General features: G+C 36.2%; 2 protein-coding genes across 24 annotated transcripts in view; one reads left to right on the plus strand and one right to left on the minus strand.

The window, feature by feature from the left end:
- gnal2 (guanine nucleotide binding protein (G protein), alpha activating activity polypeptide, olfactory type 2) overlaps positions 1–6,888 on the plus strand; it is a 30,235-nt gene extending 23,347 nt beyond the window's left edge. For 2 of the 3 annotated variants that reach the window (XM_035530590.1, XM_035530592.1), the window contains 4 exons: positions 85–205; positions 2,214–2,344; positions 2,755–2,822; positions 3,108–6,888. In XM_035530590.1, the coding sequence (XP_035386483.1) occupies positions 85–205; positions 2,214–2,344; positions 2,755–2,822; positions 3,108–3,254 (467 nt within the window). In that variant the 3' untranslated portion in view covers positions 3,255–6,888. The other variant, XM_035530591.1, reaches the window with a different exon arrangement.
- The window catches only part of obscnb (obscurin, cytoskeletal calmodulin and titin-interacting RhoGEF b), a 98,127-nt gene continuing 84,071 nt past the window's right edge, over positions 5,747–19,802 (minus strand). For all 21 annotated transcript variants that reach the window (XM_035530575.1, XM_035530588.1, XM_035530573.1 and 18 more), the window contains 11 exons: positions 18,555–18,671; positions 18,155–18,319; positions 16,186–16,344; positions 15,505–15,682; positions 12,514–12,627; positions 10,098–10,265; positions 9,755–9,857; positions 9,487–9,616; positions 9,256–9,358; positions 8,871–8,913; positions 5,747–8,491 (listed from right to left, as the gene is read on the minus strand). In XM_035530575.1, coding sequence (XP_035386468.1) covers positions 7,393–8,491; positions 8,871–8,913; positions 9,256–9,358; positions 9,487–9,616; positions 9,755–9,857; positions 10,098–10,265; positions 12,514–12,627; positions 15,505–15,682; positions 16,186–16,344; positions 18,155–18,319; positions 18,555–18,671 — 2,379 coding nt within the window. In that variant the 3' untranslated portion in view covers positions 5,747–7,392. The remainder of the gene's footprint in view (positions 8,492–8,870; positions 8,914–9,255; positions 9,359–9,486; positions 9,617–9,754; positions 9,858–10,097; positions 10,266–12,513; positions 12,628–15,504; positions 15,683–16,185; positions 16,345–18,154; positions 18,320–18,554; positions 18,672–19,802) is intronic.

Here is a 19,802-nt window from a genome sequence, read left to right on the forward strand (position 1 = left end):
TATTTTACATTTGTACTGAAAGTATTTAAAGTTGTGCCCTACTGTGAACATTTGGTGATTAGGGCTTTGTGTCTCCTCTTCTAGACGTCACTGCAATCATTTTTGTGGTTGCGAGTAGCAGTTATAATATGGTCATTAGAGAAGACAACAACACCAACAGATTACGGGAAGCACTTGACCTTTTTCGCAGTATCTGGAACAACAGGTGACCCTCACTCATATTTTCTAAGCCTTTCTCTAGTTTCATTAATATAACACTTAGAATCACCACAGTGATTTTATGGGTACTTAATAGGTAATTAATAGGTCAGTGTAGTCAATGGCCTCAGGAATTCTTTACAGTTATGTTGAAGATTATTGGAGGGTAAAAAAAGTTAATGAGAAATAATGTATTTATTTACTACATGAACCAGCTGTAACTTTAAAACCACAGACAGGTGAAGTGAATAACATTTTCTTATTACAATGGTACCCGTCAAGTGGTGAGATATATTAGGCTGCATTTGAACAGTCAGTTTTTGAAGTTGATGTCTTGAAAGCAGAAAAAATGGGTAAACATAAGGATCTGAGAGACTTTAGCAAGGGGCATATTGTGATGGCTGGATGACTGGGTCAGAGCACTTCTAAAACAGCAGGTCTATGCAGTGGTTAGTACCTATCAAAAGTGGTTTGAGGAAGAACAACCGGTGAACCAGCAACATGGTCATGGCTGCCCAGTGATACACATGGGGAGATAAGGCTAGTGTGATCCCACAGAATAGCTACAAATTGCTAACAATGTTAATGTTGGCTATGATAGAAGGGAGTCAGGATACACAGTCCATCGCAAATTGCTACGTATGGGGTTGCGTAGCCCTAGATGGGTCAGTGTGCCCATGCTGACCACAGTCCACTGCTGAAAGCGCCTACAATTGATACATCAGGATCAGAACATTTTACATCATGTGGATGATTGAGTGTGTTGGTACAATTCTTACTGGGGAAGAGATGGCAACAAGATGCTCTATGGAAAGAAGGCAAGCTGGTGGAGCCTGTGTGATGCTCTGGGAAACTTTGGCTTCTGTGATTCATGTTGATGTTACTTTGATATGTACCACCTACCTAAACATTGTTGCAGCCCAAGTAAACCCCTTCATGGCAATGGTGCTCCTTAATGAGAATGGCTTCAGTATTCTCAATGACGATAGGCTCCCTGCTACACTGCACAAATTGTTCAGGAATGGTTTGAGGAACATGACAAAGAGTTAAAGGTGATAACTTGGCCTCCAAATTCCTCCAAACTCCAAAATCTCAATCCGATCAAGCATCTGTGTGTTGTGTTGGAAAAACAAGTCCGATTCATGGAGGCCTCACCTGACAACCTACGGGACTTAAAAGATCTGATGTTAATGACTTGGTGCAATACAACAGGAAACCTACAGATGTCTTGTGGAGTTCAAGCCTTGATGGTCAGAGCTGTTTTGATGGCAAAAAGGGGACCTACACAATATTAGGCAGGTACTTTTAATGTTATGGCTGATTAGTTTAGTCCTTTTATTTGTCTTGCGGTAATTGGAAGAAACATTAATCTTAATTTACAGTAAAATAAAGAAAATGTCCAGAAAATGTCACACTTTGATGAAGATGAGTGGGCTTCTACTATATCAAGCGGTTTACCACGCATAGTTGAAATGGTGTCTTTCAGATATTGATTTAATATTATTACCAGATAGGATGGGACTTGGCATAACTGAACTTGCTTATTTTCCTCCAAATTGTTGCTGCTTGTTCAAAATTATTTTGAAAAATTTAAGGCATATTGGAGGGGATGAAGGATTGTTACAAGAGCTAAATCATTTTCAAACCTACTTTGTATATATATTTATTCTGGTGCCTTCACTCACGACCCAAAAATGGGTGATGGTGAAAAGTTCTATTTTGTTTATCATCATCATCATCATCATCATCATCATCATCATTATCATCATCATCATCAGTAGTAGTTGTATTAATAAGCTACTTACTGGCTGATTTGATGTTTTGGTAAGATTTTTATTTTATATTATACCTATTGTTTCTTAATTCATTAAGATTAATTCATCTTAATTAAGATTAATTAATCATCATAACATAGGATGCCAAAATGTGTGGAGAACATTGTGAATCAGAGTCCTGGAAACTATTTTAAAGCATTTCTTTCTAACTGGATCTGTCTTTTATGTTTCTGTTTTCAGATGGTTACGAACTATCTCTGTCATATTATTCCTCAACAAACAAGACATGCTGGCTGAGAAAGTATTAGCTGGGAAATCCAAAATTGAAGACTATTTCCCAGAATATGCTCGCTACACAATACCAAATGAAGGTATTTCTGAGACAGGCCTCACAAGTGTTCATTCATTATTTAGCCATTTAATTTTTTCATGTATCTAATAGGATACTTGCTACTTTCTCTTATTAGACTATTCTTTGCTTTTATTCTTCTTATTTTCATTAATATATAATGTTTAATAATCTTTAAAAATATGTAGATAAATGGAGTTCAGTTATTACTTAAAAAATACTTATATTTTTTCAGACTCTGAGCTCTTAGCAAAAATGTGGCCTTTTACTGTGGCCATTATTAGTTGTGATATAAATTACTCATCCACTTTTTACACATCTATAACTCCTTTGTATACTTTTTCATCCCTTGCTTTTCAATCTATATAGACTTCAGTCTATATAATATTTTACTTTTTTAAAAAATCGAATCAAATAACAATTTTCTTTCAGCAACTCCAGAGCCAGGAGAAGACCCAAGAGTGACGAGAGCCAAGTATTTCATTCGAGATGAGTTCCTGGTAGGTTTTTTAAATGTATTTTCAAGGGACATCCACTGACCATTAGCAAAACAAACTAATATATGATTCACCAATCAGTGCATCAGCAGCCAGTGTATCTCCTCTTGTCAACTTCTTAATCTTGATGCCACAGAATCTTTTGTCAACATTTCAGTATTTTATTCTTAAATTCAAAGTCAATAATGCATAGCTAAGCTTTTATCGGCAGCTTCTTGGTATTTTTAAGTAATTGTATTTATCTCTGCTTTCTGATTCTGTTTATCTCTCTCTCTCTCTATGTAACAGAGGATCAGCACAGCAAGTGGAGATGGGCGTCATTACTGTTACCCTCATTTCACGTGTGCTGTTGACACAGAGAATATTCGTCGGGTCTTTAATGACTGTCGGGACATCATCCAGAGAATGCACCTGCGGCAGTACGAACTCTTGTGATCTGGGTTATGATAGCCAGAGTGCTTTTTACAAACCTGTCTCCAAACTCCCATGCTCCTTCCCTGCCCACTCCCAAGCAAGGCCAAAATGGACTATATATACTACTGACGTTTGGCAGACTATCTTCTTTTCTCTTTTCATTTGTCATTGCTTTTTTAAAAACATTTGTTGATTGGAGTTGGAGGGGATATTTTTTGCCATTTCACTAAGCCTTTGGCTACCTCCTTATTTTTTATTTTAATATAAATATATAAATATACAGAAACTGTGTTTGTGTGTGTGTGTGTGTGTGTGTGTGTGTGTGTGTGTGTGTGCGCGTGCGTGTGTGTGTATGTGTGTACGCACACGTGTGCTTGCGTGTATACACGGTCTGGCTGCTGCCAATTTATTTATGGATATCGCATCACCTTATGACCTCCAGACCCCCTGACCTCTTGACCTTCTGGGCTCTCTGCTGCTCTTTTTCTTTGAACACTGAAGAGTGCCCATAGATCAAGGTACAGAGGTGAACACTGGGAAAAGGATAACTTAAAAACTGAATGAAGTAATGCACTTTTGCATCAGGTTTTACTGACTATATTTGTTTTCAAAGATAGACACATTCAATGTAGCATTGTAATGTTTGACTCTATGTCCTGCTTAAAGATGTGGTATTGGTTGGAGTTAGACTGGGGGCTACAGAGTATTCTTACAGGTTAAGGAGTTCCATAAGAGTTCCATAAGAGTCTTAGTTCACTCCACTAAGAAAGATAAAGCAACCACTTTAATGTGTCCACATATATTGTTTAGATCATACATTACTTTGGGTGAAAATTAAACAAAAACAAAAACATGCCATTTCTTTTTTTTAGTTTCTTAACTTGTACAGGCTGTGCAAGGTTAAATTTCTCCTGTACAGACTATAAAGTTTTATTATTTTGTACAATTTTATGGAAAGAGAGAAAAAAATCTACTTGTAGATCTTTGTGCCTTCACTTTGGCTGTACCTGTAAATGAGCTGAGATGTAACTGACCACGCTGTACAGCTTGATGTCACCCTGTCAGCAGAAGGGACTGCAGATGGGAGCCTATTCTGTAGTTTATTTTCTTTTTGGTGTTTTGTTTTTACAAAAATACTGTTTAGTATAAAAATTATTAAAAAGAAAAATGTGTATACATTATGCAATTGACCCCATTACTTCTACACAAAGAAGCACCATGGCTTTCTTTTTTGTTTTTGTTTTGTTTTTATCTTCTTTTATTTCATGCTTTAAACAACATTGGAAAACAATTGTTAAAACAAAAAAAGAAAAAATACATGGTGTTTTCATAGGGACCTTTTCGATATGAAGTATGTCTGCAATATGTGAGCGTGTGGGTGCATGCATGTGCGTGCATATATGAATAAGTGAGATGTTGAGCCAGACGCATGTGTAGTGTGTATGCAAGAGTGCATTGTGTGCATTCTTTTATAAATGTGTGGTACATGTAAATTTATAGGTCTATATAAATATATATGTACAATTCTACATGTTTAATTATGTGTGTCTAGGTGTATACATACCTTTTTATGTATACAGTGAAGATGTGTACATACACACATAGATAAGCATGTCTGGAGTGAAACGAATAAATGAGAGTGTGCAATACTAAATGCAGTTGTGTTGTACCACCACTTTCACCATTTTATATAGAATATCAATTGAGATATTGCATTCAGGTAATTAAAGTGAGAATGGATTCAACAAGATGGAACAGTTTTGTATTAAGGAAAAGTGTATGTAATTAGGTTTCAGAAGAGCCCTTGTAACTTAAAGCCTTTGTGTATTCAAAGTCAAATCCCTAGCCACAGCTTTAGTACCAATGTCTGCCATAAACTAACAAAATATTTTCCAATCCTAGTCCTAATAATAATATGCAACATTAAGAAGCTTTCAGTGGAACTATGAAAGTTTTCAGGAAGAAGCAGGGGAATACCATGTGACAACCAGTAAGATATGAAAAGGCAAAATAGCATTGTATTATATTATTTTCCTGTTAATAGGTTTATAAATAAAATAAATAAGATTTAATCTGTGCCCTAAAAAATATAATTTCATCATGATAATTTCATCATTTCCTGTTATGTGGAAGTAAAAAGGATTTTAAAACATGGTGCAGTAATTACTTTTCGTATGTGGATATTGACACCTCTATACAATATAAATTAATACTTTTAGAAGAAAGCAGGAGGCTTTTGTCATCTGTCCTTTGCAGTCAGGATTAATGTTATTTAGATTGTCATGGTCTTTTATTCCATAGTTTATATCTCTTTCAGTTCATGCCAACTTACTGCATTAGGATAGACAAATTATATTTCTAATATCCAGTATTTAACTCCTTACCAGTTTAGGCTTTTATTTCAACCCTTCAAAGTTCTTATCCACTTTGGTAAGAAAGGAATTAAAAAGGGTTGCATTGATTTAAAAACAGGTACATTCAAAAGCCAGAAGACAGGCATTACCATGACTGGCTAGAATTCAACTAAGGCTGTTTTATTTTTACTTGGCTCGTTGAACCAGAGTCCAAGAGTTTATGACCTATTTGAGTTCCAATGTATATAATGATAAATACATATAATACACATACATTACTTATTAATTTGTATTACCAACAATTACTTTTGAAGTACTTCTGCATTTATAATATGCAGCTTTAAATCTATTCAAATTATTTTAAAAATTAGCAAGACATACATTTTATTGAAATGTAGTTTGTCATTCACAAATGAGCACTCCAAGGCAGTTTGACATTGTCATCCATAATTAAACAAATGCTTAAACAAAATTTCTTTCCTTATCTCTCTCTCCCACACAAAAGCAAATGCCTTCACACAAACACATCCTTGGTTAAATACATGACTAGCTCTCTACAGCTGTATATTAGATAATACACTGCTTAATATATTAGTAAATAAATTCAGTAAAATTAATACATTGTATAACTTCTGATAACGAATAATGTTAAGAAATACAATCCAAAATATATCTAGACCATATATAGTTAATATCCTATTTATTCAAATCTCATAGTGACTTTTTTAAATACTTAAACCCATTACAGTTCTATTGCTAATCAAATAAATATACTTCCTAGCTTTATTCATTTTATACCCTTTTTTCTGAAGTGTTTAGTTCATAGCCAAAAATTTTGAAAAATGTCACTGTGCTATGCAAGAAAACCGCATGTCACTCAAGATTATACGTATTCCTAAATGCATACATGCACTATAATAGTCAATTTCCATACACAGTTAAATGTATGTAGTTTAAAGCACAGCTTATTCCGGAAAAATCATAGAATATCAGTCTCACTGCTTGTTCAAGATCATAAGCTTAAGCATAGTGCTTATACTCATGACATTTGTGAAATACAAGAGTAAATGGCAAAATGCTATTACATGAATGGTAAAGTTAAATCTTCCCAATGACCATACTTTGTTTGCAAAGGTAAAAAAAAGTTTTACAGTAATATTCAAGATATGTTCATAATAATTAGACTAAAAGCTTTACAGTAAATGCCAGAGTGGTGTTTGCAGTCCAGCCTGAAACGCTGCGACAGCTTCATATTCAAATACATTTATCTTTTTTTTTTTTTTTTTTTTTTAGTGAGAATTGTTACATGAAACAAATCAGTAACATTTGTTCAGTGTGAAACAGCCTAGTTCCTTTTTTTAAATACAGGTTATTCCATTGTTTCTTATTTCAAGACAGAAGCCAGTGGGTTTTTTGTTGTTTTTTAAAGTGAATGAGCACAGCTGGTTAGAATTAACTTCTATAGAATACAAGATAAACTTTAATGTATGCAAATCTTTCAATGCAATGTTGATAAATGAGGGCCCAGGTCAGGTGTTTTTCTTTTCAAGAGGATAAGTTTATAGTTTATATTTGCTGACAGAATTAAAAGTAACCAATTTTCTTCCTATTCTGTATTCTTATATAATTCTTGCCCAATTAGTCTGATCTTTCAGAATATATAGAAAATGTTAGAATACCCTGGAATGGTCTCTTTTTTAACTATCCTCAAAATTGAAATAGATAAATAGATAAATGTTCCCATTTAAGACAAAATATGAATTATACTGATAATAATTTTGAATTTCTCTGGTGATTCTTCTGGATTACTGCTTTTCATTCTGATATTTCTTGGTGATCTGAAAAGTAAGTGATTGTCCAATTGGTGCATAGCTGAATGTGTTTGCAGAGACTTGGGTTTTAAAGCTCTGTGGGCCATTTAATGTCCCTCTCTGCACCTCTGAGCAGTATCTTGGCTTTATTTCCTGCTTTCTGTGCCTCCTTGATGGTCCAGTAGTGGTTGCAGACTGGATGCATGCCACCCTACTGACATATATAGGTGCAGTCTTTTCTCCCCTTGACTTAACATTGCTTACTGTAGAGGTGTTAGTAAACACATTTGATAAGTGCTCTTTAAAGCGACTGAAAAAGCCCGGTTGTGGTTTCATGGTTGCCACAGGACGCTCCAAAGTTAGCAGGATTGGCTGTCCTACAGTAGTTTCATTAATCTCTCTCTGTAGAATAGCAATTTCACATGGTTTCTCTGCATGCATCTGTGAGTCTCCTGGGCAACCAAATGTCTCACCCTCTTTGGGAACATAGTCGTCCAAGTCTTCAACGGTGAGCACCTTATTGCTCTCAGCCAAGATTTTGTGGTCTTGAGCACCAAGTTCACCATTGTTCTCATACTCTGGAATAATTATGGTTGCATCATCATCACCACCATCATCTGTACCTGTTTCCACCAAGATATATGGCTGCTCAAAATCAGAATACACTTCTGAAATGCTTTCAGTATTTTCATACTCATTTGTTAAAATTTTCCCCTCACTGTTCCAAGAGTCCATGCTGTCCACTGACACTTGCATTGCCTCTACTAATTTGTTGTTGGAGTTGTTAGCATTTGGGTTATCTGGCGGTGGTCGCTTGCTGGGGGAAGCACCTCGTCTTCTGGGCAACTTTGGTGATTTATTCACTTTGTACTCAATAATCTCCTCTACTTCCACCCATTTGGGGTTCTGAGCTGTGGCTCCCTCAGGCTCTGTTACATATAGGGTTGGTACAGGCTTTCTAGTCATTGTTTTCCTATGTCGTGGGGCTTCTGTGGTGGAAGCCTCTGAGCGGTAGACTCCCATAGATGAAGGGTGGGGAGACATGTGCCGCTTCATCCGAGTGTTCTTCACTACAGTAGTGATGGTCTCCTCTCTGCACAGGAAACCAGAGTAGCTGTGAGTCTTTTACAAAAACAAGGCATCACCAGGATCCCACAACTGTCAACTGCTTAAAATATGCAAAAGACAAGTGATTTTTAAACATTCAGGGTTGCTGGTTTTCGGTTAACGTCAACATTTAAAGTGAGTGTGCTTTTGTCTTCACTTCATTAAAATCACTTGGCCAATCAGAAGGTAAGATATCATATTGGTTCTTAGTGGTATATGTAGCATGAAGTAGAGAGCTAGATGGCATTACAAATTCTCCAGAGGTTAAGTGGGGAGTCACATTTTCTGTGAGACTTGAATAAAATGGCAATAATCTAACAGCATAGTATATTGCCGGGTTTTGGGTTGTTTAAATAATCACTTACATGATTATGGTTTTCTTAGGTACTTTAGTGTCCTGCTCTGTTACTAAAAGGAGAAAATAATGATATGAAATTAATGAAACAAAAAAGCATGCCTGCAAAAAACATTAATTTATGCATTTTATGCAGCTTTCATAAACTGATGTAATCAATAAATAAATTAATGTAGATTCTGGCATAGTTTTGTTTAATCTAAATATATGTTTCTATAAAACCAAATTAAACTGTAAGATTAAAATCCACCTCCTAACTGTATTTGGAGCAGTAAGAAACCAGTTAGGATCCAGTTAGGATCTAACTCAACTCTGTCTTCAAAACACAAATAAATAACGAAGTTTTGAACATTTTTATTAATGCTACTGCACATGTGTGAATCTATCCTCGCTACCTTCAATAGTGATGGCCTGGTCTCCTCTGTGAGTTCCTGCCATTGCCACTGTAGGAAGGACCAGCTCTGCTGCACATTTAGCACCGCCCAGATGGTTAGACAGCTGCAAATAAAGCATGCGATAACATCTTCAATTAAAAACACTGTTTAACTGGTACATTTAGAGTAACATTATGTGTATCTGTTTTTTTGTAACTGCTGATTCATAAGGAGCTTTAGTGAGTACTGTACCTCACATTCATAATGGCCCAAGTCTCTCTCTCCAGGGTTTTTAATAACCAAAACCACTACTCCACTGCGAGGTTCACTGTATGTCTGATACTTTTCTTGGTCTGTTAGCAATTTTCCCTCCTTAAACCACCTGTGCAAGAGTTTTAAAAAGTTATAATTTCTTTTAGGTCCAGTGGTTGTTATCCTCAAAACAATAAAATATTAGTTTGCAGGCTAATTAACTGTTAATTGAAGGAGAAATATCTTTTAGATTTAAGTGAATGAGTACCTTATTTTTGGGCTGGGAGCACTTTGTATTGTGCAAGTGAACTGAACATCCTCTCCTACAATCAAGGTAGCATTCCGTAACTTATTCACAAAGCGTGGCGGCACTACAAACAGATTAAGACACAGAAAATTTACTTCACATATTAAATTAATTTGACTACAAATTTAATTTTAGAATTAAGTCCTGGAGACCTACCACCTCATAGTTTAGTTTCAACCCTAAACAACCACAACCTTAATTTTCTGCCACTCATTTGTTGTAATTGAAATAAATAATAAACCCCCCAATTAAAAACAATGAAGCTAAATCTAGGAAGTAATGTTTGTCCAGCACTATGCCCTACCCTGTACAGTGATCTTTCCCAGGGTACTGGCATTCCCAGCGGCGCTGGATGCAAAACACATGTACTGGCCCGAGTCATCAGCTGTCATGTTATCCAGAATGAGAGTGCAGGAGCCATCGGGGTCCTCAATTATGATGTGGTGAGGGTCTACCTCCACTGCACGTCCATCTATTCAGTCAAAGAAGTTTCATTAGTGTCTAATTTAACCTAGCAATGTGTCTAATTTAGGATTTATTGAAAATTCTATTTGGTTACTTAAAAGCAACATCTACATTTTATACAGATTTTTCAAATATGATATACACTGCCTGGCCAAAATAATTTCGTTGGTAAACGTTTTCGTTTAAATTTTGATTTTGGCACGCATTCGCTGTGGCATCGTTTCCACAAGCTTCTGCAATGCCACAACATTTATTTCTGTCCAGAGTTGCGTTAATTTTTCCTCAAGATCTTGAATTGATAATGCTAGATTTGGACCACTGCAAAAAGTCTCCTCCAGCACATACCAAAGATTCTCAATGGGGTTCAGGTCTGGACTCTGTGGTGGCCAATCCATGTGTGAAAATGATGTCTCATGCTCCCTGAACCACTCTTTCACAATTTGAGCCCGATGAATCCTGGCATTGTCATCTTGGAATATGCCCGTGCCATCAAGGAAGAAAAAATCCATTGATGGAATAATCTGGTCATTCAGTATATTCAGGTAGTCAGCTGACCTCATTCTTTGGGCACATAACGTTGCTGAACCTAGACCTGACCAACTGCAGCAACCCCAGATCATAGCACTGCCCCCACAGGCTTGTACAGTAGGCTCTAGGCATGATGGATGCATCACTTCAGTCGCAATCCCTTGAGTTCCCTTCACATCGTGCGTGTGGAAATTCAGCCGCCTCTCTTTCTATCCTGATGTGCCCATCACTCTGGAATGGGGTAAATCTCGACTCATCAGACCACATGACCTTCTTCCATTGCTCCAGAGTCCAATCTTTATGCTCCCTAGCAAATTGAAGCCATTTTTGCCAGTTAGCCTCACTGACAAGTGGTTTTCTTAAGGCTACACAGCGGTTTAGTCCCAATCCCTTGAGTTCCCTTTGCAATATGTGTGTGGAAATGATCTTACTTTCACCATTAAACCTATCCCTGAGTTCTACTGTTGTTTTTGTACAATCTGAATTCACCACACGTTTAAGTGATCGCCGATCACAATCATTCAAGAATTTTTTCAGACCACATTCCTTCCTTGAAGATGATGTTTCCCCACTGTCATTACACTTTTTAATAATGCATTGTATAGTTCTTAACCTGATTTTAGTAGTTTCAGCAATCTCCTTAGATGTTTTCTCTGCTTGATGCATGCCAATAATTTGACCCTTCTGAAACAGATTAACATCTTTTCCACGACCACAGTATGTGTCTTTCAACATGGTTGTTTAACAAATGAGAAGCTACTCACTGCATCGGTGAGGGTTAAATAACCTGTTGCCAGCTGAAACATAACCGTCCATGCAGTAATTATCCAATGGGAGGCTCTTACCTATTTGCTTAGTTAAATCCAGGTGGTGACCTTTTTTTTGGCCAGGCAGTGTATCTTGCAACGTTTCATGAACAATCAAACCAATTTTATACAGAATTTTCTAGATCTTGACTAAAAATAATAAAGTAGTTAAGCATTACAGTGAAAACACACTACACGTTTTGCACAATATTGACTACTTAAGCTTAAAACACATGTAGAGTTATATTGTAGCAGACAGTTTTATATATATATATACACACATATATATAATTTCACTTCATTTTCTCTGAGTTTCTTTTCACTGCTCCCATATATCTATGTATATTCAAGAGTTGGGTAGAACTTGGAGAATGAAGAAATGAACAGTTCCAACTGCAACTGCTCTATAGCATGCAGCTCTAGATGTTCTTCCTGTAAACGTATTAACACAGCCATTAAAATAACTGGCATAAAAGGATCAATTGTCATCACCAATTCCTTCTCATGCATCACTGCGGGAGCTATCTATTGTATTACTTTTAAGAGATGTAATCAGATTTATAATTGAGAAACCAAGAGAAGGATTGCTGATCAGTTGAACACCCTCAGACCATCAGAATTAACGATTTGTCATTTCCAGTGGCATGACATTGTAATACTAATAAACACTACATTAATGACATCAGTTTGTATTGCCAGTTGTTGCTATGGCAGCAATGAAATTAGAAAAATCAAAGAAAAAGAACTCATCTACACTCTTGGAACTTCAGAACCCCATGGAATGAATGTTATCATTTAAACATCTCCTTTTTCATATATAAACTGGTTGCTCCTACTACTAATTTAGAAGCACAAAAAGGTATAACTAATTTACAGAAATTTACAAATAAAAATATTCTAAATAGCTATTTTTATTCTCACCTTTGAACCATGTCACTACTGGTTTAGGAGATCCTGTAACTTTGCAAGCCAGTTTAACTGTCTGTCCCAACTCTGCTGTGCAATCAGTCAGCACTGCGTCAAAATCTGGAGGACCTGTTTCACAAACACACATTATATATACAGTTTTAGCTTTACTGTAAAAAATATGAAAGACAAGACAAACATATTTGGCAGTTTCCTGCCACAAAACCATCTGTTGGTGTTTAAAACAAAATTGATGCATCATATAGGCCTAGTTCCAGACACTTCTGTTCCATGTTTGAAGAGGTAGTTGCCCTACTGAAGTACCATTCTATTGTAGCCTGATTGGCTAGGCAATGTGGCAGCCATACTCATTTGAATAAAGTTTAAATCTGAAAGATTTTTGCTGTGTGGCGAGGCTACATTTGACGCAACTGAACCTATCATGCATCGCATGGTTGCATCAGAGATCTCCATTGAAATGAACAGGATGGGGCACAGCAAATTGGCCACAGCAAAGTGGATTGGCCACAGTGAAGTGGATATGTACATAAGTAGCAAATCGACCTGCATCTGACATTTTAATATAAATGGAAATAAATAATCTTTTACATTTCAAAGAAGATTACCGCAAGCAAAGACATTTATCTAAACTGTCAACAAAACGTTTGGGTGATTCTGAGTGACTTTGAATGATTTTTTGCTGAAACTGTAGGCCCACTCCTACAGATGCAGTGTGAAGTGAATTATCTGAATTAAGAATTTCTTTAATGAGAAAATTAAGAACATTAGAGATAACATTGTGTATTAACATGACATGCATTTATCACTTCAAGATTGGACTACTGTGATGCCTTACTATCTGGCTGTACCATTAAGAGCTTAAGCAAGCTCCTGCTAGTTCAAAATGCAGCAGCCAGAGTTCTTACTAGAACTAGGAAATCTGATCACATCACTCCTATCTTAGCTATGTTACACTGACTCCCAGTAAAATTTTGTATTGATTATAAAATACTTCTAATGACCTACAAAGCACTGAATGGTCTTACCTCACAGTACCTTAGAGAACTCCTAGTGTATTTAAATCCATCACTTCTGCTTAGATCAAAAGGGCCCGGCTCTTTACTAGAACCAAGAATAGGAAAATCTACTGCAGGGGGCAGTCTTTTCCTATAAAGCTCCTTTTCCTATAAATGGAATAACCTTCCTGTAAATGTTCAATACTCAGTCTCAATACAGTCTCAATATTTAAGGCTAAGCTGAAAACCTATCTGAACAGTTAGCCAATTTTTTTTTTTACTTTTTCCCATCTTAGGGAAGTAGCCAAAAAAAGTACCCAAATAGCCATCTTAGGAAAGTAGCCAAAAAGGACTCTAGAGTCCTTTACACCTATCCAATAGCCAGAACTTATATCTCTGATCTCGTGCTCAAAATCCTCCACTTGCTAACGAAATTCATAGATCTGGGGGTCCATGGGCATTGAGAGTTATGGTAAACTGGGATGTTATGATGCTGTCACTTCACCTCTCTTTTGTCACTCAAGTTTGTTGACTGAGAGTAGTGGAATGCTAAGCTCTATACTTTTAGCTGTGCTGCCATCGCTAGATCTGCCAGAGTCCATCTTTGCACATTTGCACACACCCTCGTACCTGGACATGCCTAATAATCTATTCTGTCTTTCTGCCGAGGTGCACCTACCCCTGATGTCATGATGTTACTGAGCTTCAGCCACTGAGCTGGCATGGCTACTCCCACCACTCCCTGATATCTCCTGCTGTAGACCACCACACCTCCATTCCAGCCAACTACTTCTCCGTTACCCTTGAAGGACATTCTCTTGTGGGATGGGTTTCAGACGTGCACACCATGGGGAAAAGACTAGGACCTCTAGAAAAGTAGACTAGACATTTGCTCATTTTTTCATTTTATTATTTTAAAAAAAATTCTCTTAAAATTGTCACTATTGTGACTGTTGTCGGCCAGAGGAGATTGGTCTCCCTCCCCCTCCCCCCTTTGAGTCTTTGTTCCTCTCAAGGTTTCTTCCTCATGTTCCAGTTTTTCCTTGCCACTGTCGCCCTTGGCTTTCTCACTGAGGGCTTGGACTTGAAAATTTGTAAAGCTGCTTTGTGACAGCATCTGTTGTAAAAAGTGCTATATAAATAAATTTGATTTGATGTATAGTTTGAGGTTGCATTCCTAACCTCATGCCTCCAAGCAAAGTAATTAAACTGGTATCATATTTTTTGGTTAGTTGGACATAGTTTCTTGAGTCTGGTCTTGTTTAATTAGCATATTTAACAGTAACCAATATGATATAGTTGGGTACACCCAAGTTCATTGAATAAAGTTTATAGTTCACTACAATGTAGCGCTCTGTGACCCCATACGCAGAAGGCTCTCATAGCGCAGACAAGATATCGCTGTATCTCAAGCTTATTGCTTTTTCTTATTAGCTTATTGTTTGCCAGGTGGTTATCCATAAATTCCACTCATCTTATTGGTTAACATGGTCTTGCAACACTGTTGTTATATTTCAAAGTGCTCAAGGGGGTATAAAAGTAAAATATATGCCACATGTATAATGATTGTGTCCAATCCATTCTACACCAATGTGCATAACATTTGCATCTTCCACAGCTATGCTGTATCTTTTTAGTACCTAGGTACACTTGAAGTGTATTGTTTTGTTATTTTCAGTGGTGAACATAACATGCTATGTCTCTTTAATTCAGTAAATTCAGTAAAGTCCCTTTAATTCAGTAAATAAATTATCACAAGTACCATGTTGTCTGCAGTTATGTTCTGTCATTGGTGCAAAGAAGAAGAGTATGATATTAAAGCATTAAACCTAAAAGATTTAGCAGAGTAGGGTGGTCATAGATAGATTAAAGGTATTAAAATTCCCAAACACCAGCTCTAGCTGGTACACAGAATGTGATACAGGGCATATTAGAGTATCATTCCTACATAAATCTAAATTTATCCTGGTAATGGGAACAGGCAACTTACTCCATGCCAGCATGCTGTAGCGCTGCTGAAGGTTGCAAAGGTCCCGAAGCCAGGAGTTCTTGATGATGATAGTGCGTGCCTGCAATGTGTACTTCCTGACAGAGTCCTCACGCTCGTGCCAGATCTCAAATGCCCTTTCATCACCCTCCACAGTCTCATTCACATCAATATCTGTGAGCTATGAAACAGACACATAAAAAATGAGGAACAAACATGTTAAAGAATGGATTAAAAAAGAATGAATATTGAAGAATTGGTTAATAAAAACAGATTTTTGAGGACTAAGTAGGATTAGAGATTGATTCATTCTTGGTGTGTATAATATTAATAATACATCAGGTAAATTATTGTAATGCTTTAATTTGAATTATTTCGTGATAGAATATTAATCATTAGGCAATATCACTCCACTGTAAACATTCAGGATAAACAACAAAGTTAACAAGAGTAACAAAATCTTGTGAAACAAGATTAACAGATTTATTTAAACCAAATATTTAGTGAATATATATAACTATTCTCAAAAACTCTAAAAATGACAGCAATTGTCTGTCTGTCTATCTATCTATCTATCTATCTATCTATCTATCTACCCCTCTTTAACAATTAATTTCTGGAACAATGGCTTATCTACTGAGGCCAGTTATGTTCAATCTACTTAGTCACAGCAACATTTTATACCTTCATCATGTTCTTGAATATGTATGCTTGGGTGTCTGTGTTTGTGTCTCTTTTCTGTTTGCAGATGATAACATAGTTTTTGAAGAGGAAGACATGGCGGTGATGGCCCCTAGAGGAGGTTCTGATTCCTGGAGCACCTTCCCAAACGTTAAAAGGACCCTGCCCAAAAGAACGCAAAACACAGAAATAAGAAATAAGAAATGTTTTACTGTTTGATTTTCTGATTTCTCTTTCAGGCAAAGCACTTTGGAGTTACTTGACAGAATTAAAGCCCTTTAACTACTTCATAGAATAAGTCCGTTTGGGCAATGAACTGAAATCCACTGCCGTGTACATCTCTGAGATGTGTCTTCTCACCTTTCTGCAGTATAATTGTCTGGAATTAAATTGTTCTCTTTAAATGATCTATTGTTCTTGTATAGTTTAGCTGTTTTAGTTATTTGTTTTTCTTCACAGTTTAATTATTACTCCTTAAATTCAGCTGGCATTGCCTTTAATTATGTTTTCGTGCAAGGCTAGCACTAGGTTATTTTGATGGATACTTTTTGGTCTTCTTCCTCAAAAATAAGTTAGCAAAATTTCACCACAATTCTAATAAACACTTCAAAAGTGTTTCATTTTGTTTACATTTACCTGATACATCCAAAGCAACTTACAATTATAACTGAGTACAACTTGAGGGTTTAAGAGGCTTGCTCAAGGAACCAACAATGGCAATGGTAGGGCTTGAACCAGCAAACTTCTAATTACAAGTTAAGTACCTTAACCACTGACCTACTACTGGCATGGTTAAAAGAGTTGTGTCACTTACTGCAGTTGTAAATGTAAGACTAGGAACATCTCAGCACTTTGAGTTGCAGTAAACAAGATAAGGGATAGACTTCCTCTAACTACAAGCCACAATCTCTATGCCTTTGACTACTGGGAGCATGACAGTAGTGTTTACAGAGAAAGTTAATGGCACATACTCTGTTTCAATGATTGCATGTGGGTGGAAAAGGGCAGGTGTAAACTGCAGTTAATGCCAGATCCCAGAAAACAGGTATTTCAAAATAATTTTGTAGCAGTAACCTTGGTTTTGAATTTATAAATGAATACTTTGGTGGAGGTAACACAGTTTTTGGGGGGACAAATCTGTGCACACACCCATTTTATAAATACAAAGATACAAGGAAAAATTGAAAAACTAGTCAGAGGGTATAATAATTTTATTGCATAGTCAAACTATATTTACATAGTAAACAATATAAAATCAAGGCATCTATTATGTATTGCAAAATTCCTTCAACTTTTTCAATATTTAAGAATAAAATATTTTGGAGCAGTGACAGTTCACATGTAAGACCCACCCATAAACTATGACTGTGTAGGTCTTCAGAGTTACTCGGAAAGTCCACTAGAGGTCAATATTGTCCCATATATGATGAGCACCCTCTCCTAACATATACATATCTAGGGTTTCCTAATCCCTACTATTGAATATGCCTAAACCATTCAAGCACTACATAAACTCTTTTAATGCACACATCAGTGATCCCAAAGAACATGGGAATACAAAAACTAAAAAGACTCCTGTAATATCTTATGCTTTCAGTCTCCTATATCAACTTTGTCTCTTGGTACTTCTGCAAGTGATGCAAGGCCAGTGAGCCTACAACTCAAACTGTTTCTTTACTAAAGATTCCTAAATAAAAATGTTCATTACACACCATCAGTGTAATAAATACCCACCCACTTTGTTCCACTTTCTCTCCTCACCATCTTGTTAAGGAGTACACAGTGATCTTGGTGGTTAAAGTCATTAAGTAATGTATACCAAAGCTAGTTTGGGAGTAAAGGTTTCTTTATGATCAAAGAACATGTATAAGAGTGAGTGAGTGTGTGTGTGTGTGTGTGTGTGTGTGTGTGTGTGTGTGTGTGTGTGTGTGTGTGTGTGTGTGTGTGTGTGTGAGTGCCTGTTTGTGTGTACCTGTCTGATGGGCTCTCCCAGAGCTTCCAGATTGGCGGGGTAGTTCTCAATGAGGGAGACATGGTGGGTGTTTTCAGAACGTGTGGGAAGTGAAGAAACCATGCTGTAAGCCTCTTCTAGAAGACAACAGTTCTGTCCATTCCTTGCCTTATTTCTGATTAGTTCCTGCATAATGTATAAAGAAAAGTTCAAATTCAGTTTTCTGATATTTCAAATGTTCATAAAATTGTTTATTACATAATTTAGAAAGTTTTTTCAATTGACCACAAATCTCGCAAGATAACACAAAATTTAAAAACATTAATACACAATCTAATATGGCTGATCAATCTAAAATTGCAATTATGTATAAAAACATGTCAATAACATATAAAATAACTATATTAGATATGATAGCTACCTTCAGGAGGTCTTTGTAATTCTGGATTCTGTCCAGTGGTCTCTGTAGATAACTACTGACACTCAGCACAGGACCTTCTGAAGGGTCAATATCTGCCAACTCTAAATCAGCATAATCCTAGTTTAAAGAAAAGAAAGCAATGAATTTCTTCTTGCTTTATTCGACATTGCTCATTAAAATGATGAACAGGTAGTTTAGGTATGTCTTGCAATACTAAAGACACATGGTGAACCTTTTCCTCTGAATTTATAAGATAAGTTTGAAATGGAGGAATATGTGACAGATACATAATGTTCAGATACATAATGTTCAACAGATACATAATGTTCAGTTGTGGACAACAGATACATAATGTTCAGTTGTGGACAGTAATTAAGTACAAATAATTAGTTAGTGTGGTTATGTACTTTTAAAAAGTATTTGTATCTATATATATATATATTATTTTATTTTTATTTTTTTTTATTACATTTTACTCTCACTCCACTACATTTTAAAGTAAAATATCTTTTACTGCAATGCTTTTTGTTGACAATTGTTACCCTACAGAAACCTGGGTTGTGTAAAACATGCATAAGAATATTAAACATTTTCAAACTAAACCAAACCAGTCACAGTGCCGTGCACTTATTTGGCTACTTTGTCTGATCTGTTTCACTCATATAAAGATAGAAAGCCTGCTACAGCCATACAGCTATGACTTTATGTATTAGAAAAACATCAGCTGGGCCAAACATTGCATTGCCAGGACACTGCATTTCCATTGCAGAAGAAAGACTTATATAAGGTCTTCTTAAAATAAGTAAATACTAAAACATTATAACAACTCATGTTACTTTTGACTGTACTTTTTAATTTTTATATTTAAGTATTACGTATTTGGAATAAATTACTTTAGTACTTTAACCAAAGTAAAATGAATATTAATTCATCAAGTTATCTCTACTTTCACAGAAAAAATGGATTTGAGTACTTGTAGTGTTTTTACACTACAAACTACAAACCCATGCCCAACACTGCATTTGTTGACATAACAGTAAGTGAACATGTACAAACAAACAACTGCAAGTAAACAATTCATGCAGTTTGTGCAAGGAACCTGTCATTTGTGCTGTGCACAGAGCCAAGATAGACTGTACAGTACAAAAAAGGAACTATTGACATTTACCAATTAAATGGTAATATGCCTGGTGAATGCAAGTGTTTTTGAGGAGAAAAACTGGTGGAATAAATGTATTTGTTTTCACC

Source organism: Electrophorus electricus, chromosome 10 (assembly GCF_013358815.1).
Source record: "Electrophorus electricus isolate fEleEle1 chromosome 10, fEleEle1.pri, whole genome shotgun sequence".
NCBI lineage: Eukaryota > Metazoa > Chordata > Actinopteri > Gymnotiformes > Gymnotidae > Electrophorus > Electrophorus electricus.